Raw genomic sequence first — 26,611 nt, forward strand, 5'->3', positions numbered from 1 at the left:
CTAAAAAACAGCTCATCTCACCAGCGCTGACACCGAAGAAGGTCTTTGAGTGCTGGGCATGCAAGAAATGCGCTTTCATAGGACTAGTAGGAAAAAAATTGTAATCCCGCCACTGCATAAAACTGAACTGTAAATATGTGGTATTGCTGGTATTACTAGTTTAGTTGGAAAATATATCACAAGTAGAACACCAAAGCCTGTTACACAAATAGAATTCTTTTCCTTTTTTAAAATCTAAAATAATTCTTTAAAAAAATAGTAGCATGATTTTTTTAAATAAATGTTTTTTAATTTTAGTTTAAAACAGGTACACATCTTTCTTTACATCTGTAGAAAATGTATCAATCAATTACAGATAAGTTTTAGTACATCTCCTCCACAGTCAACCAATATAACTCATATTAACTAAAACATTATTATATATCTATTTTCATTTAACTGTAATTATTATTTAGAAATATTGATGAAAGAAATAATCTTGAACAATCCCTGCCCACACCAGTGGGAGAGGAAAAAATCAAAAAAGAAAAAGAAAAGAAAGGACAGATAAAAAATAAAAATAAAAATAAAAAATAAAAAATAAAAATAATACAAAAAAAGACAAAAACGACAAGAGACAAGGCAGGAAAACAAAACAAAACAAAACACAGGTGTCTATCATGAGAAAAAAAAGAAGTATATCAACTGGTTACAACATGCTTTGGTGCTTCTCTTCCATTAACTCATATTAATTCAAATATCTTAACTCGAATATTAATAGTAGCATGATTTTTAACTTACCTCTTTGCAGAAATTTTCCTAGAAAATAACTTGTATTCAAATATATTACCTACAAAAGATAGAACAACTATTGGCCTTTGGGCCTCAGGCGGTATTCTAGATGTACTGAATCCCATTCCCATTCCCATTCTAGATGGGAATGGGATTCAGTACAATAGATGATATCTTGGTGGAATAAATAAGGGTGCTTAATTAGCATGTACAATCATTGTTCTTACTACGAACCTGAATTTATTCATCAGTTCTTAAACATAGTTTTCAAAGAAATCTCCATTATCGGAACACTCTATTATTAAGTTTCTAAAAAAAGGTGTTTGGAAGGTCCCTCCCAAACTTAAGTTGCGCATCACAGCAGCATGATTGAAATTTTGCCCTTTTGTACATGTGTTAATATCATGTAAAGAGACAAGGCTTTGGTAATTCTGCAACAGCTGCCTTTTTGGTTTCCTGGCTTGGAAATGCTACTGGGAGCTCCAGCACCTTTATAGAACTCAACCACCAAAGCTCCTATTAACTTTACTCTGAGACAACAACCAACTTGGAACAAGGCTTCATGAGAGCACTACTTCTTAACCTTGAATGCAGAGCCCTTACTCACAGGCATTCCTCTTTTCCTTTGGAAGACTGGGAGCATAAGTGAAATACATTCAGTGTTAATTTCTATGCCAGTTTTCCACAAGGAAATGTTGCAATATTATGTTCAACCCAAAAAATATGAAGGGGTAGCAAAAACCTTGACCAAAATACCACAGATTTTGCTACATATATTGAATACAAATATTTTGTATTCATTTTGTAAAAGTCAGTTAGTAGAAAATTTATAATTTGACTGCCCACTATTCCTTAGAATCATCCCTTACTGGTACAGATGCAAAAAAAAATTAAGTATAGCTAAAACATAGAGCATAATTCTGAACATTTAATAATGTGTTTGAGAAGATAAAATGTGCATGAGAGAGTTACAGTTTCTCTATCATCCCACCACATTATCATATTTTTATATTGACCCTTTGTTTAATTTTATATCTTGTCATACTATGAAGTATAGAATGAAAATCCAGCATATTTGTTTGCATTTAGCATGAATGTATGTATGTAGGAGTGTACATTTAAAATTAGGGGCAACATCAGAGAAAAGTAAAATTATGAGCAAAGTATCTAACAATTTTATAAAGTTTGTGTAATTACAATCTTTATAAAATTATATTCTCTTTCTTATATTTTCTTTCGGCATACTGTGAAAGGACTGAACACAAACAAAGTCAGTTTGCTAAAACAGTCATGCAGGGCTTTAGTGAACAAAGAATCCTAATGAAAAGTTATACGTAGGTTTATATAGATGAGTAACTTCACAAGCTGATGCTCTTATGTTGTCATGGTGCAACTAACAGGGTCAATGAACTGCTTCATGCTTCATCAACAATTAAGTTAATTAGTTCATTTGAAATTGCACTGCTTTGTTGCCAGGATGTTGGTAGAAATGTTAGAAAGCCCTATGTTACAAATGGTATAAAGCCAATGGAGGATAGACTCAGCGGTTTAACAGCAGAGCATAGAGGTACAGCTCATAATGGCTTTAGAAACAAGTGTTATTTTCATATGCCTACAAGTTTACATACATATATTTCTTAATATATTTTAAGACAAATTACGTTTGCCATTCTTTTAAAATTTACCCTTTTTATGTGAGTGGAAAAGATTTAGTTCTATTTTAAAGAGTTAATTCTAGAACAATACTTTAGGAGAATATTATGATGTGTAATATTTTTGTTTATAGATTAAAGAAGTTATACTGTTTGCCTCTGGGATTTAATTAAGCTACTGAAAATTATTCCAGTTGAAAGTAACCCATATATTGCATATATTGTTCTAAGCATAATTGATAAAAGAGTTGTAACTGGCTTAGCTCTATTTTTTTTCTTACCCAAAAAAACTAATTTGTATAAATACTTCTACCCACCCAGAGTGTAATTTTACATTAGTGTTTGGCTTGGTCCTTTCACAATTACTTTGTTATTTGCTTTTACAGTTATTTTGTAAGACTCTGGTTTAATAATTATAATATATTATAATAGGTTTTAGATTAATGATAAACTGTGCCTTCTTGTTTATCACTGTTGCTATTTATTTCTGCCTATTATCAGAAGAAATTGTCGCCCCTGACATCAGTTTCTGCCTTCTGAAATAGGCTGGTCAAATGTACAGTATATGTCATTTCCATGTGCTATATCAATGCTTAATTTTCTACATTGTCACATACCTTGATCTACAAAGTCAAAGAGCGATTGTGGACTGTCTTCAACCTAGAAATCATAGGATTCATTGTGGTCCCCCCAAAAAGCCTCAAGTACATTATTGTGCTTTTCTTAGATTTAAACCCAAAATTAAAAAGACATAAAATTCATCTTTCTTTTTGAAACGTTGATATGTTTTATAGTCATCTGAATCTGCTTGTATCTGCTCTTAATCTCTTTCACTGCAAAGACCCATTTTAATTTTTAAAAACCCTTTCATATCAATTCAGTTTCAATTTAAAGACAAAACAACAAGTTACATTTTCTCCAATCCATTAGCTATATAGGGCATTACATGTCTAATGGTAGCATTTTTCAAAGACTTATTCCTATGTACTCTTTGTAAGAATGCAATAAGTTGCGGCTTGATACTTATTAATAGATCCAATGCAAGTATATTGTACTGAAATAAAATATTCATGAAGAATGCTGTCCAAATCTAGTTTTGTTTTCAGAAATATCCTAATAGATACTTCTAATGTAAGCTTAACTTAAAAAAACAAGATCTATTTAAATGGATAGTTTTATGCTTGGTTTATTATATTGTGTGTGTGTACATGTATCCTCCTTAAAAACAGGTTTAGTTTTATTTATAATTATAAAAAAATGTTGTACTAAGTCATTTCAAAGAGGCTTCCCTTTTAAAAATGGTAGTTTTATTTCTCATACTTAATGCAAGATCTGGAGTAAAGAATAATTTTCTGAATATGATCTATAGCTACAGTATAAAAATATAAAATTTTCATTTTTCTTGTCTTCTGAGCAAAGCACTTTTTACTACACTGAAATATTTAGGTTATTTTTCCCCAAGAATTCTGAGATCACTAATGCTTGTCCATTATTTTCAATATAGTTAGTTGCCTTAAATGGGCCACGTTATTTGGTAGGCTGTAAAACCCAGTGTCAAGGCTCTGACTAATGAATCTAAGCAAATCATAAGTTGGAGATTTCGCTCTTTCTCAAAGGTCTTCTTTAATGAGTACATCCTATTGGCACAGCTTCAATGGAAAACCAAATCTAAATCTTTCCCACGGTTTCAGTATAATTAAACTAGGAAATAACCCCATCCCCAAGTGTCACAGTTGGGACACATATGTAGGCCAAATGGGTTAATTGACGGGCTCTTCAGTCACTCGTTCCCCAACCTTAGCTGTTGCCAGTAGATACAACCTTGGTTCTCAGGAGAACGTTCTTTGTTGTGTCTAATAATGCATTTCAACCTCCTTCCGCCTCTGTGTGGCAACTGAACAACAGAAAGATGGCTGTGACCAGGTTCAATTCGAAGTTGACTCAGCAGATGTCAGAAATTTAGAAAATTCTGTCTGTTTGATATATCTAATAGTTACCTGGATTTCTGAAGCCCACATATGTTTTTGTTTTAAACCACCAGAGTCGCTTTGGGTAGGGAGATGGACAGCTTATAAATTGTGGTTAAGGCACAAGGCTAGAAAGCAAGAGACCATGAGTTCAAGTCCTGCCTTAGCCATGAAAGCGGATGGCTCTGGGCCACTCTCTCTCTCAGCCCAGTTCGCTTCACAGGGTTGTTACTGTGGGGAAAATAAGAGGGCAAAGGTATATGTTTGCCATCCTGAATTATTTGTAAAGATTAAAAAGGATGTGTGTGTGTGTGTGTGTGTGTGTGTGTGTGTGTGTGTTTTCGTAGATTTTCCCAGATATAGGTATGCTGGTCTTGTTGTATTCGGGTCTTTTCCCATGTATATATATATAAATGCATACTCATATGTTATATACAAGGTGGCAAACTGTTATAATCCTTGATTGTTATGTTGTGCTTTTGAACATACATAAGAAAATTTGGTTGATTTTCAGGTTTTGTTGTATAAATTTACATTTACTCATGTGCTCAGGATTTTTCCCCAAGAAAAACCATTCTGCAAATCAGAATTTGAGGTTAGATCAGAAAACAATCTTGCAGAACTGCAGAAAGAACAATGAATGAATGGAATATTGTGTAATGAAAAGTGATTCAAACACTGCCAAAACTGTTTAAGAATTATTTTGGAATTTTACTATAAAATGAGTGCTGACAGAAACTAACCATTTTGCTGGTCAGCAAGCAAGGAAGCTCAAAGATCACTAAAAGAATGTAATAGTAGTTCTTCATTACTGTCTTATAAATGTCAGAATGTAATAATATATGTCAAAACTTTGGTGTATTTTGTCTGCAAAACTAATTATCATTCCATTGGTCCTAAGTCAGTTTGAGTGTAGATGGATTTGGCTTTTAGAAGTTTAAATCAAAGGGTTTACACTATAGCATTCCAGGCAGCAGACACAAGCATTCTTTAACCTGCATGCAGCAGACACTAGCAAAACAAAAAATGATCCAGAGACAGGCAAAATGTTTTTTGTACATTGGCAGAATTGTTAATGTTGAGAAAAAGTCATGCTGTAAAAAAGATAGAGCAGCTTACCAACACGAATGATTTCAAGGTCTTCTAAGTATAATAATTGAATTCAGTGGGAAGAGCAATATAATTTAATTAGGCATCAGACTTCTTTTTAATATTAATCCAAATATTTATGAATTAATAATATATATATGTGTGTGTGTGTGTATGTGTGTGTGTGAATGAGAGAATGAAAGGAGATAAAAATATTATATTCACTTTTAAACTTATTGTGTAGTTTTCTTCCTTTGACTGAAAGCAAGTAGTCTAGTTCCCAAAATATGACCTCAAAATGGCATTCTTTGAAGTTGTCAGAAAATTGTGTCTTTCAGTGACAGTGCCATCATTCCTCAAAACTAAGACATCTAATACAATCAACTAAATGAAAACTGACATTCATGTAATAGAACATACATTTGGTATTTCAACTCCTCGCACTGTTTAAACATTAAAGATTGATGCAAAATAAATCAAATACCATTTACAGTGTGTATAAGTGAAACAATTTCCAAAACATTCTTAGATTCAGAAATATTTCCCTTTTTGACTTTAGAAATGCTATATTTTGCAGTAAATCTAAAAGTCCCATTTTAAAATTGGTTTAATAGTTTGCTGTATTGCAGGATAAGTTGACATCTATTTAGTGCCTCAAATCAATATAATGAAAAAATATACAAATGGAAGAGGATCTTTCTTTCTTTCTTTCTTTCTTTCTTTCATCATACTAGAATGTTTTCCTAATGCTTTCCTTAAAAAACATCTTTATATTTATATTTTCCATGTGCTACTTTTGCAGATTACCTACAGATTCCTCCAGTTTTTGAAGAACATCAGTCAACCACATCATTTATTCTATTTTGAAAACAAAAATCAATATACCTATAAAATGACCCATAAATTAGAATTGCCTCACACAATGTTTGTTCAGTGCTGCCTTTCTGAAGGCACCCTTTGCATTTTTTTTCTTCACCTCTCTGTTTGAACTGCAGTCACAGTAAGAGGCTCATTAGGGGACATTAGGGACTGGAGCTCACCAGAATTCCAGTGCTTGCTTTGCTCTTATTAATGCATAGCAGAGTAGAATGCATTTAAATATTTCATAGGCTTTCAGTAATTTGTGTGTAATCGCCTTGTTAGCAGACCAGTAGAAGTAGAACAGGTCTGTGAAATGGTGTTGGTGATTGCATGGGTAATTTACGGACCTTTGCCATCAGAAAGAGCATTATTGGGGGCTAGAATGAAGCTGTGAAAAAGAACCAGCAATAAGTTGGAGAGGGGGGGACTTAATAAAGGTTTTGTAAAAAGCATCTTCGGGGATAACAATCCACTTGGTTCTTTTTGAAGCAGCTATAATTTATGACATATGCAATATATCAAATGCATAAGATAGCATTATGAAGCATTCATATGAAAAGAATATTTGCAACATTAGTTCCAACTTCCTGCAAGGGACATGATTAAATGATTAATGAAATGTCCTTTTGCATATGCATTTTGAAACAGCAATTAGGCATTGACTGAAAAAAATCCACCAATCCTCTCATTTTTCAGTATTATCTTGTTCTTGATTTATAAATCATAAGGAATTTTTGAACAGCAATATGTACCTGGGTTGGTTATAAAAGCATAAAAGAGAATAATTTGAGTATGAAATAGTCATAAATCCACAAATTCATAATTTAATGTTAATTTCTATCCCATTTATTTAGTCCACTGGCATTGTATTTATATCTAGTGCTATTTTTGTACTTTGATTGACATAATTAAGATGGGGAAATGAATAGGCCCCATTATTTTACATATCACTGATAAACAATAGTAAGGAAAGGAGAAGGGAAATGTGGCAAAGGTATATATGTTTTCAAGTTCTCAGTAATCCACTGGAGGCTGTTCTATAAATGATCACTGAAGGCTTGCAAGCTAGCCTATAATTACAGAAAGAAAGTGGCAGCTCTGGCATTTCATAACTATGTGTCCTCAAAGTGCTTTGTGAGTTTGTCACCAATGATAATTTAGATAGAAGCTCATTACTGAACATCACAACACTTTAAAAACCTTTCGCCTTCATAGGGGAGAATAAAAGACTATTTTAATGGCAAGGTTCTTTTGTGTTCTACTGAAAAATTCAATCGAGACAAAACCTCATTGAGTATTATTGTACTCTACCATTGCTAGCCTAATAAAAGCAGCCCATATAAGTGGAATAGGTCTTTCAAAGACTTTAATATACAAATGCAAACATTTTACAGGTTTTTAGTTCTTTAAAAAGAAGTGGAATTAAAATGTAAACACATTTGTGCCCCAAACCAGAAAAGTGAAGATTTTGCATGTGTGCCTATTACTAGCAATAGATGGATAGGAATGGGGATGGAATAGAATCTTACATGCAAATATATTTTGCATATAGTATTTGTGTCTGTATGTCATGAGCTCAGATTGCCTGTGTGGATACCTTTTTTTTTCTCCAAAACTGAAAATCCCTTGTGGTTATCTGTTTAAATGGGCAATATGATTGGTAGGAGAAGACTCAGTCTCTCTGTTCTCATATTTTGTATCTAAAGATTCCTGTCCAAATGGGTCCCAGCCACCATTATAATAGTTTAGTGCCATGATGGTGAATCTATGAGCCGAGGTGGCGCAGTGGTTAAATGCAGCACTGCAGGCTACTGCTAGATCAGCAGTTCAGCGGTTCAAATCTCACCGGCTCAGGGTTGACTCAGCCTTCCATCCTTCCGAGGTGGGTAAAATGAGGACCCAGATTGTTGGGGGCAATATGCTGACTCTCTGTAAACCGCTTAGAGAGGGCTGAAAGCCCTATGAAGCGGTATATAAGTCTACTGCTATTGCTATTGCTATGGCACGCATGCCACAGGTGGCACACAGAGGCTCTCTGCGGGCATGTGAGCTGTCACCTCAACTCCACCAGGCATGCACGTCCCGCAGCCAGCTGGTTTTTGGGTTTCTACCATCCATGCGCAGGGACAGGGCACATGCGGGGCTCATGCATGCATGCGCAGGGGCAGGTTTCACAAGGGTTCACACATGCATGCAAGTGGGTGGGAGCATGGGGGTGGCCACATGCACATTGCATTGCACATGTGTGCTTTTGGCACGCAGAAATGAAAAGGTTAGCCATCACTGGTCTAGTGTTTCCATGTTTTTAAGTATATTATCAAATATCTGCTTAGCATACTTCAGTTTTTTAAACTACACATTCACTGCATTGGACTACTCTTTCTCACAAGCTACCAAGCTAAAAGATACATATTAGACATGTTTTGATTAGTTCTAATTTAATCCCTGGTTTCTATATAGCCCAGTAAGAATTTCATTCTCTACAGTTTTGTACGGCCCTACTTCTGTCCTGTATTAATAGTAGCTTCATTGGTTTAGAAACATCATAACCTGGAAATAAGAAGTGCTGTTCTTATCTGCTATCCTTCCTTGATAGTACTGCAGATCCCAATTCCTCATTTTGCATCTAAATGGTGAAAATAATTGAGGCCAGCCTAAGCAATTCCTAGTCTTGTCAATTTTACTTCTAAAGATTACCAAATAAAACAAGGTTTTGTGGATGGTTTCCATTTCTCAGAAAGATAGCATATTTCTTTTTTTGTTTGTTTTTGGAAGTCTACCTGTCATGTTCATCATATTCATAATTTTTTCATGTAGCTGCCCATCTCACAAAATATGATTTACTCTTTTACTTGCTGAAATGGCAGATAAAGTTTCCAATGCAGTCTAGGCTTGGGAATGGACAATTTCTCAAACTGATCAGTACCCAACCAGGGTCTTCATAAGTAAAGCAACTTTTCTACCCTTTTTTACGCTAAAAGAGTTGTTCTGTAACCTGGCTGGTAGTTAGTTAATTGTATGGAAATCTTCACACATGGTTTAAAGACTGCCTGCAGAAGAATGAAGACATGAGTCTATGTGCCAGAAGCAGATTCCAACTCAGTTTTCTGAACACATGGTGCCCATCCCCACCAGGATGAGCATAAACAGCACTGTTATTATCTATGAACAGTTTTAATTTCTAACTGTTCTTGGAGCTGAAATGGCACTTAGAAATAAAACTCTAAATAGAATGTTGTGTTCAGAAATAATCCAGTTTCTGTTTGATCATGTGAAAAACTTAACATATTAAACTGTCCAATACCCCCCCAAAAGAGGCCAAAAATCACCTCATGACATTTCAGCAGATCATAATAAAATTGTGCAAAATAGCAATAAGAAGACAAAAAAGTACATGGAGGAAAATGTAAATTTGATTTAATAAATAGTCATGATTTAACATTTTTCAGTTTTTATTATGTGCCATATATTATAACAGTAAGTTCACTAAATGTGAAAGTCAAACTGCCTCAGCTCTCTGAAAATTCTATTTCACTGATTGCAGAGTGTCTTTTTATCAACTAATCTTCTGTATTCTCTGTCTGTTCAGATGCTTTCCAAATATTGTATCAGCACATTGTTTTGTATTGTATCCAGGACTCCTATAAATGAACTTTTAAAAACCCTGAATATCTCATAAGATGTTCAGATACTGTGACTGAATAGCATATTTTTGCTATAATATGAAGAGGAAATCTTTACTAATGGACTCCTTAAATTGCATCTGAAATACATTAGGGGAAGATGATAACTAGAGAGAATTGAGTACCATCCAGTTAGTTTAAATATGTTTTGTACAATTCTACGCAAAGTGAAGTGTCATTTAAAAAATAATAATTTTATGAATATAAGCATTGTGGAAAGTTACTTTCCAGTTATAAATTTCTGTTTTAATTTTATTTTAAGTTCTGTTATGCATTTTTTGTTGTTGAAAAGTAACTTGCTTGTGATTCTATCAAAAATGACTTTGGGAAGAGAGCTTTTTTAAATAATCAGAAGTTGCAATGGAAGCTGGCTTGAGCCAAGTACCAATCCAGTCGGTAGTATTCTGAATTGCACTATGGCATCTATTATTTAGTGTTTTATTCCTAGATTCTCCTCACCAGATAGTAAAATGAAAAGAGTACAAGATTACATAGGCATTCACGGAATTCGCTAAGTGTCATCTGAAAATGTAACTGAAAGCAAATTGTACCCAGATAAAATTTATGCTGCTTACTTTTTATTTCATGCCAATATAGAATGCTGTATACAAATTTAGCAACATTTGAACTCATTAATACATACTCTTCTATACTAATTATCTGTGTTCTCTTTCTATCTAAGAATATTATCTATATCATTAAATATTAATATTCTTGCACTGGATATATCTACAAATATATTTTTGTCTGTTTGTTCATGGATATTTGTTTTAGCTAGTGCTTAATCTTAAAAGATAGGTTGAAGATGTAGATAAATACTTTCTACATATTAAAAAATTAATAATTATTCACTCTGAAGGAAAGTCACTTTTCTCTTTTGCAAAACTTTTGCCTTTGTGAATTCATTTGTAATAAGACTCAAGTCTGGCATTTCACACAGAACAACTCTATGTTTAGAAAGTTTTTTATGTTACTGAGAATTGTCTGTGAACTGGCAGACAATTCCATCTCAAAACTAATCCATCTTTAAAATGTGGAAATGACTAGGGTTCTGACAAAATTGTCCTTGTGCAGGTTCTCTGCAATTACTCATGCCAGGGATATCTTTGTTTACCAAGAAGTTCCAGTAAATGAAATGATTGAAGAAACAGTTCGACTTATAAAGCCTAAATTAGATAAAGAGTGAAAATGAGCAATTAGAGGTATATATTCATGTTTGGGCATATCCTTTGTGGTGAGAGAAATGAAGCAAGTGTAGTTCTCTGCACTTGCAAACTCTTATCTAGCATCTGTGCTATATATTCAGGCTGCAGTGACATGTTTGTGATATTCTTGCAGATAAAAATACTCATATTTGCTCATGTTTTGATGCCTATGAAGCACAGTCTAGTCAATTAATTGAGATTATATTTTGAAATCTGATCTGGGATACTTCTGATCTTAATTTTGATGAAGTGGCATGAACTGTTGGCTTGATCCACGCCATTCCTGGCTTTTGGCAGCAGCAATATGTGTATGCAGCTGAATTTTGGAGGTGATTAATACTTCTTTAAGAGATGGGGAATTGTCATCAAAATTAAAAAAATATAGTAAGGCTATCTCTTGATTTGTATTAAGCAACTTCAACTCAGTCTTCAAATTCTCTTTTTAGGGAAGATCTTGAGAAGTTAAAATATCATCCACAGAGCATCCTAGATAAAGTACGATAAGCCCATATATCTTCCAATTACACCTGTCCTCCGCGAGCTGCACTGGCTACCAATTGGTCTCCGGATGCAATTCAAGGTGTTGGTTATTACCTTTAAAGCCCTACATGGCTTAGGGCCAGCGTACCTTAGAGACGGCCTACTGCCACATACCTCCCAGCGGCCAGTAAGATCCCACAGATTGGGCCTCCTTCAGATGCCGTCAGCCAGACAGTGTCAGCTGGCAGGCCCCCGGAGGAGAGCCTTCTCTGTGGCTGCTCCGACTCTCTGGAATCAGCTACCCCCAGAGATCCAGACCATACCCACTCTCATGGCCTTCAGGAAAGCTGTAAAAACCTGGCTGTTCCAGCAGGCCTGGGGCTGTTGACCTCATTATTGAGGTCCAGCCCCGGTTAGAATGAATGCATGTGGCTTTGTGTTTTTAAACTGTATTGTTTCTTTTTTCTTTCTTTCTCTTTTTCTTCTTTTGTAAGCCGCCCAGAGTCCTTCAGGATTGGGCGGCATATAAATGTTAACAATAAATAAATAAATAAATAAATAAGCGTTCGATACTAGCCATGTATGCTAGATAACATTTGTTATCTAGCAAACAGAAAACTACCTAGAGAGATCATCTTTTCATCTTTTCTTCTCCGTCAACAATTTTACTTCAGACTTCAAAAAGCATTCAGTAATATAGACAGATATCAAAGTAGTGTACATGTATAAGAACTGAATACAAAATTTCCTTATGTCTGACTATAGGCAACATTTGTAGCTTTTGCTTACAATGAGTGTTGAAAACAGCATCTGTTGTAATTAGCTTTATAAGTAAGTGGTTCCTACTGGAGGTAAACTAAGAACAAACTCTAAACCTAGTACTCCAGTTAGTCATTCAGCATGCACTTCTAATTTTTCTTACAGATATCTTTCCTATAAATATCATCTAATTATCTTCGAAGTTGTAATGATAGGGCCAAAATTATTTTCCTAGCTGTGAAAATACTACTGGACAAATGAAGCTATGAAGCTAAATTTTATTATGCTTCTCATGTAAATTCTAAAGCAGACACTCCCTGACCTCATACTTCTGTTTATTTCTTTGGATTAGATCTCTGCTGCTCCTTTCACTCACACACACGTGTAACTGGTTTAGGAAGTTTATTAATATTCCCCAGCAATTCCCTTCACCAAAACCACAAAACTGCCCCAATCAAGTCTACCCACAAGCAGTTCAAGGTTAGTCCACAGAGCAAAGACCCAATAGTTCACAAAGCACTTGAAAATTGCTTTGCTCAAACAAAATAACTCCACCAGACAAACTTAAATCCACCAGGCAAAACTTAAATCCACACCCAAGAGAGCTCAAGGGACAAAAAAAAAGTTCAGAATCTCAAAGGCAAAATTCCAAACATGGTGTCAATCCAGAGTGAAGCAGGAATCACAATGATCAAACAAACAGCTAGAAAACAAACATGTTTTCCCAGCAACACCTCCATCTGTCTGCTATGATAAATAGCCAGCTTCCAGTGCAGCCCATCGAGACAGGTGGGGCCCTTTCCTCTGGAGTAGTTTGGCTGAACTTCACTGCTCCTGCCTTTTCTCTGCCAATTTAGAACCTTATTAAGGCCTACCACATGGCAGTAAGAGTGGCAAAACAGCATTATTTTCCACTCTTATTGCATCCTCACCAGGGGTGGGTTCCTGCCAGTTCTAACCTCTTCTATAGAAGACGTTCCACAAATCTACAGTGCCATTTAGAACCGGTTCCAGCTCCCTCCCCCCCCCACGTCCACACAAGATGAAGAGCAAGAGGAAGGATTCTGGGAGTTGAAGTCCACAAGTCTTAAAGCTGTCAAGTAAACACCCCTGGTTTTTTTTTCAAAGGGTTAGGGGTGCAAGGGTCTTGTAACTTGACAGCTTTAAGATTTGCACACTTCAATGCCAGAGTTTCTGAGCCAACATTTTGGTTGCTAAGCAAGAGCGTTGTTAAGTGAGTTTCACCACATTTTACAAGTTGACCACACCCACCCAGTCACATGGCTGGCAAGCCACTCCCACCCAGTCACATGGCCAGCAAGTCACTCCCACAAAGCAGGCCACATCTACAGAAGAGGTTCTAAAAAATTTTGAAACCCACCACTGATCCTCACCCAGCAGCCGTTTTGGGTCACTCTCCTGGATCAGTGAAGCTTGGGTAATCATCTGCAGTGCCATGATCAGTGATTAAAAAGTTCCAAGTTGGATCTCTGTGGAGATAGTCCATATGAGATGCCTGGGGAAAGGTCTTGCCCAATTATCTGGAACTGTGTGATCCTATTGGCCCTGATGCTGTCAGTGCCACTACCTTTCAGTTAGCTCTTTGTCCCTCTTGAATGGTGAAAGCCTCCAGGATGAAGACTAGCAAGAGGGTCCTGGCAGTGATTAATGTGTCACTAGAAGAGGGGACATTTCTGGAAGCTAGTTTGCCCCCTCCTTAAAAAAAATCACTGGATCCTATCTACATGAATAGCTTTCATCCAGTTTTCTACCTCCACTTTTGTGGAAAAGTTGTGGAAAGGTGGTATCTGGCAGCTTCAGATGGTTCTGGATGAAATGGATTATCTGGACCCCTTTCAGTCAGGATTCAGGCCTGATTATGGGATGGAAATGCACTGGTTGCGCTTGTCAATAATATTTGATGAAACCAGGATGGGGTAGTGCAACTCAAGGCCATCAATGAAGTTAGATCTGGCCTGTGCGGCCATCCTTGTAATTGTAAAGGCTAGCCCAACCCACACCATCCCAGTGGGTGGCCACATGCACAGGAGTAGGCAGGCACATGTGCACACAGGCTCAGTTCGCCACTGCCACGTGCAGCGCAATAAAATAGTCTGTGGGACTATGCAAAAAAATAGTTCAGATCTTCCAACTTCACAAGATCTTTCTTTTCGTGAGAAGTGGGAAGGTGTGAAGTATTTTTTTTACCATAGTCCCACAGACTACTTTTGTTGCCATGCACGCAGCGGCAGGAAACAGAACTGGAAAACAGGTTAGTGAAGGGGTGTGGCTACCTTCAGGGTGGGGGAGAGGGTTTGGCATGGGTGACCTGAGGTAAGCTGATGCATGGGGCAGCTTCGCACTCTTTGCCTCTTCATCTTCCACCCTTCCACAGCCTCATTTCATCTTCTACCCTGCTTCTACCTCGCTTTGTGGCCACCGCACCAGTGTGTTGCTCAGCCTCCCACTCGCTACGGTGGCGAGCAAGGGGAAGAGGCATCAAAGAATGAAGGCAAACCAAGCAAGGTGGTGGGGTGGTGGAGGATGGATTAAATGCAAGCTGCCATGGAGAAATGGCTGGTGCCATAGCCATGAAGTGGGGTGAGAGAGCGAGAGCATGGCTTTTGTCTGAAGGAGGAGGAGGATTGGAGAGAAGAAAGAGGTAAAGTGGCCGAGGGAAAAGCGACCCACTCACCAGGTACTGAAATGCCACCACTGCTGCCGCAGAGAGAGAGATGGGGGGGAAGGAGGGAGGGAGAAAGAGAAAGATAAAGAGAAAGAAGAGTGTGTGAGAGAGAGCAATCCGATCCAACCTCGGAGAGTTATACCAGGGCTGGCAGCCCTGTGCTTCAGTGCTTGGCTGGCGCTCGGCTGCTTTCCCTCTTTATTCTCCCTGCTCCTCCTCCTCCTCCAAACAAAACCTGGGATTTACTTTGACAGTGGGGGTGGTTAATCCCTGTTTGTGACATGGTGGAGAAGGCAGAAGGCAATCCCCCCACCAGACAAGACCAGCTTGATAAGAGTGGGGTGGGAAACTGAGTGATGTCGAAAGCAGTTGAAGACATACCGGCTGTAGCTGCTCCATCCCCTGCCTTGCCTCACCTCATCCCATGGGAGGAGCCTCCCAGCTACTCCCCCACGTACCAGAAGCCCCTGGATTCCTTCCGCAACCTTGCCCAGTCCCCACAGGTACCACCCACATGAGTAATGGCAAGCTGGCCATGCACCCAGGCCACGCTCAGTGAGCCGCAACCTCCCTGGCCATGCCCCTTCCCCCCGGCCCCCAGAGGACAACCAAAATGCTGATCCGTCCCTCAATGAAACTGAGTTTGACATCCCTGGAGTAGTGCATCGGTATTTGATACCATCAACCATGGTTTTCTTTTGGGTCTGCTATGGGAGCTAGTGCTGTGTGATAGTTTTGCTCTGGTTCAGCTCCTTACACCAAGGCTAGTTCCAATCGGTGTTAATAGGAGTTGAGAGATCCAGCCCTTGGACACTATCCTGTAGCATGCCATACTACTTGGTACGCTCTCCACTCCTTTTTAACATCTACATGAAACTGCTGGGTGAGATCATCCATCGCTGTGGGTTGAGGTATCTGCAGTATGCTGATGATACCCAACTCCATATTTCCACTCCTGGTGACACAATGAGGGTGTGGCTGCTGTCTTACAGTATTTGGATGCTGTGGGAGACAACAGGCTTCAACTGAACCCTGACAAGACCAAATAGCTTTGGGTACAGGAGACCCTGAAATTAAGTCTTCTGAACTTGTGACTCCTGTTTGAAGCGCAGGTGGCAGTCACGGCCAGGAAAGTCTTTGCACAAATTCAGGTTGTTCACTAGTTTGGTCCAGGCTACTTAAGGAACCATTTCATCCCACTAGGATTGACCCAACCCACCCATGCCAGCAGAGTAGGCATAGTGCAGGCCCTGTTGGCCTGATTATTCCAACTAGCAGGGTGCAGGAGAAGGGCCTTCTCTGTTGTTGTACCTGCCTTTTAGAACATTTTGCTCTCTACACCCCCAATGTGAGATCAGCTCTTCCTGACCTTCTGTAAGAGCCTAAACTTGTGGCTCTGCCAGTTACCTTAGGGCTCCAATGGGAAAGCATCACAGTGAAGGTGTTTGATCAATTAACAACAGGTCCCATCTTCCCCCCATCCTATGCCCGCCCTTCCAATCTGTAATTGGATTTTAGCAGTTGGGATGAGTGTGTGTGTGTGTGTGTGTGTGTGTGTGTGTGTACTGTATGTATGTGTATGTATGTATATACATACATACATACATACATATACACTTATACACATACATACATACATACATACATACATACATACATACAACCATGTGGTTAGATGGGCAGCCAATCGTATAAATTTTATAAATAAATAAGCATCTTTCTTATCCAAGTCTAATACTACATTCAAAACCCTAGGCTGCTTGCTATCAATGTGCCTTATGTCATTGTTTGCTAACGAGTACACCATTATAAACCAATGTGTGCATAAAGAAATTTCATTGTAATTAAGAGTTTGAAAGCATATAAAAGAAGCTATTATGAAATCTAAATCAAAAAAGGAAATACTGATATTAGGATATAATTTAATAGAGTAATTTTTGTTTCTTTTTCATTGCTTTGTAATACATTGTGTTCACATGACATACTTTTTCCACATTCCTTCCAATGATAGCAAAGTTTTCATTCTATGCTTATATAATTTAAGTGCTGATAGTTACTTAGGAATGTTGACTACAATCATATCCTGTAAATAGAGATAACGCCAATATGTCTTCCACCAGTGTACATTCAATAGCATGAAACATATTTCTTATTAGAGCAATAGTTTCTCATCCGTACAAGTACTTCATCTTTTCACTTATTGTTAGTTAAAAACTCCTCCCTGTTTATTAGATTCAAGTTATAATGCATAATTATTTGGAAATGGTGAATAATTGAGGTTGGAATCAAATTAACTATCCCAACTGCTACAACCTAATTGCAATAATATATCATAGAGATAGTTTTAAAATATCTTTGCAGAGCAGAATTCTCTGATGTGTCACATAGCTAATTAATACATCAGCTTCTTACTGTAATTTTGATATCAGTCATTTAAATCAAGAGTAATCAAACAAAAAACTCATCCATACATTCTTTTTCAGATGGTTCTTCTGGAAGCAACATATCTCCTTCAATTATACTGCTTAGAATTGTTTTAAAAAGTGAAATAATCTTGAAAACTTAAAACAGGTCACTTACTTTTCTTTAAAAATGAATGTCCTGTTCAATCAACTATTTGGTAAGCTTGGTAAGAAACATAGGTGCTTATATTTTTTTTTCCCCTAGGACTGGAAGTTAGGAAGTTTTCACTTATATATGAAGATATAGGTGTAGAAAGCGCAAGTTGCCTTATCAAGCAGAATATTTTCCCTGAATAAGTAAATAATGGCTTGCTAAATATATTGTCATACATAATGTGATCCCTTTAATAAAGTTTAACCCAAACAAATTTGTAGTGATCACATTTGTGTTTTATTTGCATTATTTCATCTATACTTCACCATTTTCCAATTCTGTATCCTTTGTCTTTTGCATTGCTCATCCAGAAATTCATTTTTGCTAAATTCACAGGCTATGTGTGTTGAAAGGTAGACATAAGTGTACCAGTTTTCATTGACAATACCCAAATATTATTACCAAAATGTGCTCTTCTCATATGGCAGAGAAGGGAAAGTTCGGATTTAATAAATGTACTCAAATCATAAAAAGATGTGTGGTTAAACTTTTAGGCATATTTGTTTAGACATGTCTATCCCTTCACAACTGGGAGGTAAAAGTTATATAGGCATCTGAGTAAAAGTCAAAATTACATTATGTCACATATATGATATGAATTTGCCATTATAATTATTACCATTTGTACCATCACAACACATGTGATGTTACTTTACTCCTATTATACATATCCCATGAACTAGCTCTTTTATAAAATAAGTGTTAAATTTGTTTCCTTTGTCATTGTACCTTTGTGCACCATTTTCTTGTGTCTCTGATCATATCTTATAGCCAGGACCAAGACTGCTCAGTTGCATTTTCCAAACTACTTTGCAGTGAATTCCATTAGGGAAAATAGTGAAGTTTCTTGCAAGGTAGTTATATTATGCCTGTTACAGCAGTTTAGATTTAAACTGGGTTTCAGTAACTTGTTTTCTGACATAAGAATTGTGTTTACAGAACATACACAGAGAGAAAGAGAAGCAGTAGGATTGAGAAGGTTATCAACTTCTACCTAAAGTTCTAATTATTTTAATTATTTCTTCTTTTACTAGGCACCTTAATAATGAACATGCATTGGATGACCGAAGCACTGCTCAGTGTCGGGTGCAAATGCAGGTGGTCCAACAATTAGAAATACAGGTTTGAAAATATATCCATATTCTAAATATATTTTTCCTTGAGAAAATTGTCTTAATTTCTTATGGAATTATGTATACATTTATGAACATGTTTTAATATCTACATGTATGTTTTGAAATAAATTAAATTAAATACTAATTAACTATCCTAAGCAATGCAATTTAAACATCTACTCAGAAAAGAGTTACTGAATTCAGGGAGTGTTTTTTTCTAAATAAGCACTTATGAGGAATGATTTCATTTATGTTAAAAAATATTTTTAACTATCATTTTTTTAACCTTTATTGATAATTGTGCCTTTAGGAAATGGGATATCTGTAAGTGACAAGTCAAGACTGGATTAACTTATTTTCTATATCATTTGTATTCATATAAATTCTCAACTACCTTTTAAAGCAACAGTTCATAAACATAACATCATAAATATATGCCAATAACATCACCCATCTGAAACTAAACATTCAATTTTAAAATTTCTCTGTACTATCTGTACATTCTAGTGATGATCAAAATTCTTAAGACCTTGTAGACAAGTCTACAAGCTGCTTCTTCATGCCATATATTGTAGTTATGAAAATATGTGTTTAGAGATTCATAAGGTCATATTTTTAGACTCCAGAAATTTTGCTCCTAATTCACATAATGGCTTTGATTTTATCTTAGTATATGATGGTTCTTAGTATAATGTACTTTTGGCCATGTAAGAATAGTGTAGATGCTCTCTAAACCACCATCACCCCAACATTATCATTCCTAAAATGGCTAATGTAAATCAGCTCTCAGAATCATACTTTTACATATAGATTCAATAATTCGGGAGATTGGTTGAGGAATGGAAAGACAAATTACGAGAAATTTTTCATTTGGTATAGTTGGAGAGAACGCCACCAGACATAAGGCACATGATAGTTAACAGGATCCAATAAAATAATAAAGACTTAAATTTGGGAATCACATGTTTAGTCCATGTAAAAAATATGTTTTGGACCAAAATAAGCTCTAGCAGAATTATATTTAATATTCTTTTTAGCACAGACCAATTAAACTGTAATCTATTTAAAGGATGTCTTCCTTTATAGCCCTAAAGTGTTTTACTGTTACCATTTTACATTTTATGGTCATTCTGCAAAAGTGATAGCTGTCATTCAATGGAAAAGTCTCATATAATACAAGCATGGGTTGTATAGATTTGGGGCTGTGGGTTTTTGTTTTGTTTCTAAAACATGCATGGTTTGGATTCTTTTTTCTTTTTCTTTTTGCCTGAAAATTAAACAGTGGGAAATGAAATAATTGTAGTGTCATCCTCTTTCATTTTATATACGGGGACTTTGCTTTATTTACCCAACCAAATCCTCAGGGGTGTGTGTGTGTTTGTATGTTTTTTTGAGGTGCAATTTACATTTACAAATATTATGTTGTGATATAAAAGTCTCAATGGACGTTTCTGCTTTCAGGATGACCAATTATGAGTTTTTCCCTCCCATCTCTTTTGTATGACTGTAAAAAAGTAAGGTCCATATGTTGTAATGAGACCTAGAACATTGTTGATGTCAGTTTAGTGGCAGAGTTCAACATTTCACACTGCCTAGTCCCTGTCACTCTATTGAATTAGATTGATTATGGTAGATTGCAGGGGGCACTAACTGAACCTCATGGGAATGGATGAAAAGTATAGACAGTCCTGGCAGGCACCATGCTATGAGGACCCTTCACCTCTTCACAGCTGTTGGCGCTAGCCCATTGCTAATAGTGTCCATAGGACTGTACAGAGACACTGTGGGCCACCTAATTTACAGACCTAATAACTTGCTACTGTTGAGTCTGTAATGACCTCAATTCTCTTATTGACAAAAAGATGAAGTATTATTTGTTTTCTCTGACCTTTTAAACATGGCAAAAGCTATACAGCTTTCTTCTTTCTTTCTCTCCCTCCACTCCTGAAAATCCAAGTCCCCTTTCTATAAAAGTTTTCATTGACCATAGAGGCTTTGATATGCAGGAACATTACTCCATAGCAGTCTCCAAGATAAGATGTATCACATGAAACAAAATAGCTGTTATTAGTCATTTCTAAAACGCTTCTGATCTTACTCTTTCTTTAACAGCTTTCTAAAGAACGCGAACGTCTTCAGGCAATGATGACCCACTTGCACATGCGACCTTCAGAGCCCAAGCCATCTCCAAAACCTGTAAGTGCATATTGCTTTATAAACAGTAAATAGGTCTACAAATGTAATAGACTAAGAAAATGAGCAATTTACTGACAGTTGGAAAACAATAAGTGTGATGAAAAATATGGCAATAAAATGAAGATAAAATGCAATCGCTTGTCAAATTGCATGTTTCTTTAAAAGTAATGCTATCTTTTACAAAATCTGTCCAATATGTGCCATAGGGGACACTAAACAAGCACACCTGTAAGTGCACAAATCACTCACTTTCTGCTGAAGCTAGAAAGAATATCATTTTTGAAATAGACTCACCAATATTAAAAAGAAAGCTGTTTTGAAAGACCTGAAGTTCAGCTGACACAGAAGTAGTAAAGAAAAAGTTAGAATAGCAGCCTAACACAAGGCTATATAAGTACATGGGTTGATGCTCTAGCTTACCCTGTCATTTAAAATATCCATCAGAAAAGACATTGCGTTTTGTAATATTTTTGTCGATGGAGAGAAGCAAATTGTTCATCTGATATCAGCAATGTCACAGTAGGTATCTATTCCACTTTTGATAAAGGTGTGAGTTACTGATATATCACTACCTGTTTCTGAATTAGAACTAATAATGGATTAAAATATGGAGTCTTTTTCAATAGCCTTCTAAAATATATTTGCAAGTTATATATACATCGCGATATATGTCAGGCTACACAGCTTGCTTCCTATAATTTGATAAAAATTAATTCTAATGAGACAACTTTGGAATACTTTGTCCATTTCTGGTCTGCAAAAAAGATGTCACTTCCATGATTCAAGGTTCTATGTAGCAAATAATCTTTGGAAAAAAAATAGAGAAAAACAGCATACAATTACAAAAACATTCCTGTACATCATAGCCTCCTAAAAATTCCTTAAAACAATGGAAGAGCCATGTTTGTAATTTCCCAAAAAAACTGCACATTTCAAACACTTAGTTTCAAAGCATATTCTTAAAATTATCAGATATGAAGAACAGAAATCAGGACCACCATCAATAATCAGAATTAACATTTTCTTCATCTATCTTCTGCCATAGAATGATTCTTTGGACTTTTTCACCTCCCAAACTGTGATTTATAACTTGATGGACCCTTTGGGTTTTTGGTGATTGGTAGCATTTTTATATATTGTATGTATGTGAGTCTTCAACATTTGTGTTGTTTTCCATAATTGACTGTTTATTGCCTTAAGTATACGTTTGCACTATAGTACTAAATATGTCCACTTTTTCATTTTTTTTCAAAGGATTGTTTTTGTTAGTTTTTAGTATCTTCGCTTGGCTCCCAAATATTTCTTAATAGTGTAGAAAATGTGTGGAAAATACTTTTGCGTCATATAATTATTTTAATGTCAATGAGTGAATTCATTACAAATTTTAGAACTATCCCATATTTACTGTTTTGACTGTCTCATTACAATCAAGTTATTTTTCTACTGTTTCTATATTGTAAGTTAGATATTCACATGACAGAGTAATTGTCTCATAAATCCATCAGAAATCTGCAGCTTGTTCTTTTCCAATTAATTATTCAATCAGTAATTTTTTTAAAGCTCCAGCAGCATGGTTACATCTACACTAATAAAGAATTTTCAGCCTATAATCCAAAACAGAACCTGAATGAATAATGTAATTGAAGTATTACATTACATAAACCACACATGAAAGAATTGCTAATTGCGTTTGATGGTGGGCAATTAGTACAGAATCTTAGATTAGCAATTTAAAGTGAAAGCACAGTTTAAAGTTCCTTTTGGAACTAGAGATATCTGAAGTTGTGAGCTAATACTGTCTTCAAATTGATTTGAGAGAAGAGTGGTAAATACCACCAAAAAAATCCTAAAATGTACACTGTACAAAAGAAGCTTCGAAATTGATATGATAGTAGAGAATTATGGTCTCATGTGCAGTGATTCAGTTAAGACGGCCCACACATTTGATAACTATTAATAGCATGAATTTATTACCAAGAAAAAATGAGCTCTGTTGGTTCATCACTACACCCTTAACAGCTATCAGTACATGAACACAAGGTGCAACCGGAGTGTGTATTATATGACCCCATTTACTCTCTGAATGGTACTTCATTAAATGGTACCTTTTGGCCATGCTATGGATGGATGAAAATCAAAGTTATCATGGCTGCGAGTCCTGAATAATAAGTTTCACCCAACCTTGAAAATATTCAGATGAGCTGATGTGGCTAAGTGATCATCCTACATTTTACATGCTTTTCTTTAGTTAATAATAAATTCTATTTTATCAGCTCACGATTCCATGCCTACAAACATGTCATGCTTATTATTGCTTCCATAGAAGAATAACTTACCATAACACTGTAAACATAGAGGTTGACCATACATACTAGCCCTAGCATTTCAAACCTGTCTGTGCTTTATCAATAGGGTGGCAGCATGTACAATCTTCCCATAGAACTTTATTTTATTTTCATTGTGATAAAAAATTTTAGGGTGGGAAATAGTGGGATATCAATTTAAAGTGTGTGTGTGTGTGTGTGATAAATGAAATAAAATATAGTATTGACATGTCAGTTGAGAATTTGTAGTGGTATATGTAGTATACTACTACTTTGATATGTAGTAGCAAGAACAATTGATATTGCTTCAATTTATAACTTACACAAAATCAAAGATACTTTTGTACCTCTTGGGCATTTCATCACTGTATAGAAGACAGCATTGAGCAAAATCATTATATTTTACTCCTTCCCTCCACCCCATATGTACTTAACAAAGAAAAACAGTTTGTGACTTATAAGGAACAGATGCACTCGGGGATGCCTTGAGGGCACCAGTCGTTATTATTATACTGCTAATGCTCTTTTGCTGGCTGCTGCCCAAGAAAGCCAAACAATTAGCTGGCATATGTTAATTTTTGTTTCCCTAACAAATCTCTCTACTGACTAGATGTGTAAAACAAATCCACAAAGAAAGATCAATCAATGCTGCATGCCATTGAAAAGCAGTCTATCTTAAGTGTATTTGGGTCCTGAAAAGCAGGTATTACTAGATTAGGAATAAAAACCAAGTCAGCTCTGTTTAGTCAATCAAGGCACACTTACTGCCCAATTTCTATTCATTTTAGTGCTAGATAATGCATAATATCCCGATAGATAGTGCTCTTTCTATAATTTCAATAAGCCATGTTTAAGTTCTGCATATTGAAAGATACTGTATAAAATCATTGTAGCTTTGATTGGAATCAACCAAGGATAAGGCAGATTTTTTTTTGCGGGGGGGGGGTTACTGCCATGATTATCCATTTTGCTAATTGGATGCTATTTATGACAAAAGATGTATGGTAAATATGACAGAGTTAATATGCATTTTTGATAATGAGTAGCAAGGCTTTTCTTGCTGGGGGTGTAATGAAGGGCACACTGTTAAACAGCTTGCATATATTTTCACCTTCCTTTTTTTCTCCCCATTCTGACATCCTCTTTCTAGGGTACATCAACCATAAGTGACACTGTAATCATAAATTGAAAATGATACTTCCAGAGGAATTGGCAAACTTGACATTTCATTATATTTGTTAACACATGCCACAAATGATTGTTAGTGAAGAAATTCCATTTCCCTCTCTCCATCTCCAATCAGATTTAATTTGAAAATTTTCAGCCTCCTCTGGCTAATTTGCAATTAAGACAATTTTGTTTGAATATGTAGTAATGTCATTACCATTCCACCAAATTAGCAAGGAGACTAAAGGTCAGTGTAAAATTTTCCAGCTGGCTGGAGCCTCTCAGCTGAGATTTGGGACTGAAGAAAGGAAATCCAGCAGCATCACAATAGGAACTTATTTTGAGACACTTTGGCCAAAAGCAAAAACACTTCTGGGTTCTCATCCTGGGGCATCAACCAGGGACCAGCCTGCCCTGCAAAAGAGCCTGTCAGTAATAAACTACAGGAGACTGTAGGGGTAGGCTGTTGAGCCAAGTCCAGTAGGACTAGCAGAATCGTCCTGACATTACTGCAGATTAGAGCATCCCTTAATTATAGTTTTTATTATGCAGTTTCATCCTGTAATTAGCTGAGCTTGGCTTCTTCCTTTTGCAGCTTATTAGTGGCTACATAGCCGTAGAAAATTCTTTTCTCATCTGTCAAACCATTTAAATACTTCTCCCTGCTTTTTCTTCTTCTTCATGTAACTTCCTCTGGCTTCTTTTCTGTAGTTAAATCTGGTGTCCACTGTCACCATGTCAAAGAACATATTGGAAACATCTCCTCAGAGTTTACCTCAAACACCTACTACTCCAACAGCCCCAATTACTCCAATTACCCAGGGACCCTCAGTCATCACCCCTGCCAGCATACCCAGTGTGGGAGCCATTCGAAGGCGACATTCAGATAAATACAACATTCCCATGTCATCAGGTAAGTGTTTAAGTATCTTAAACATCCATAGAGGCATTTAGAGAACAAGATCTGGGAAGTCCAAGAGATGCTTTATTTTCTTTAATATATAAAATCATGCTTAGTATCTGAACATCTATATATGACTTCAGAGGAGAGTTTGCTGGTTTATCAATAATCTTTGAAGGAAAGTGGTTATAGAGTTTTCTGACTGATTTTTAAATAGCTGTTATTTCATGACTGTGGTAGGGCTGGAATGAAGGATATGAAACATGCCACGTCACATAAGAATATACTCTGATTAATACATTAAAAATGGCCTGACCTTGGTAGTGAATGCTAATATCAATGCAAATATTTCACAAATGTTCTGAAGTGCAGCTAACCCTTTTTATCAGTGCCCTGGATTGTGCCTGTTCACACCAATAACAACACGTTTCCATTTTTTAAACAGAAATTGCCCCAAACTATGAGTTTTATAAAAATGCAGATGTCAGACCTCCGTTTACGTATGCAACTCTCATAAGGCAGGTAAGGTGAAAGAAAATAAAACTTTTGTTGATTACATTAGAACATGTGAAGGCTTGCTAGAGAACGGAATACTGTCTAAGCTTGTTAAGAAACCATTATTTTGTATCAGTCTGTATCTTGTCTCATTTCAGGCTATCATGGAATCAAGTGACAGGCAGTTAACACTCAATGAAATTTATAGCTGGTTTACACGGACATTTGCTTATTTCAGGCGCAATGCAGCCACTTGGAAGGTAACCTGTGTGTCTGTCTGTGTGTGTGTGTGTGTGTGTCTGTGAAAGAGAATGTGTGTATCAGAGCCAGCTGTTTTAAAAGAATGTCTAGGCAAGTCTCTTACGATAGGGCAGGAACATTTATTTACATGACATAAGCAGATTAGTATCTGCTTCCCCTCTTTTTAACCTGCCTCTTGAATGGAATGAATTCCCTCTCTCAAAATGACAAGTGAAAGAATAATTCTGCCTCTGATATAGTTTTCTAATTTGGTGCAATTAATAGCTGAGGCTTGGCAGAGAAATGAGGGCCTGACACACTAATTACAGTGTGAGCACTCAATCATCAACACCTTTCTTAGTCGCACCATATTACTTTTTCTCTTGCATATTATTGGCTAATTA

General features: G+C 36.3%; 1 protein-coding gene across 1 annotated transcript in view; it reads left to right on the forward strand.

Moving 5' to 3' along the window:
• Positions 1–26,611, forward strand: part of FOXP2 (forkhead box P2) — a 254,422-nt gene that overhangs the window by 182,100 nt on the left and 45,711 nt on the right. Inside the window, exons 10-14 of the mRNA XM_087723631.1 lie at positions 18,804–18,891; positions 20,997–21,080; positions 25,283–25,484; positions 25,918–25,994; positions 26,126–26,227. Coding sequence (XP_087579757.1) covers positions 18,804–18,891; positions 20,997–21,080; positions 25,283–25,484; positions 25,918–25,994; positions 26,126–26,227 — 553 coding nt within the window. The remainder of the gene's footprint in view (positions 1–18,803; positions 18,892–20,996; positions 21,081–25,282; positions 25,485–25,917; positions 25,995–26,125; positions 26,228–26,611) is intronic.

This window comes from Thamnophis sirtalis, unplaced genomic scaffold (assembly GCF_051295495.1).
Source record: "Thamnophis sirtalis isolate CommonGarterSnake01/CBP01778 unplaced genomic scaffold, rThaSir2_p1.2 scaffold_9, whole genome shotgun sequence".
Lineage (NCBI taxonomy): Eukaryota > Metazoa > Chordata > Lepidosauria > Squamata > Natricidae > Thamnophis > Thamnophis sirtalis.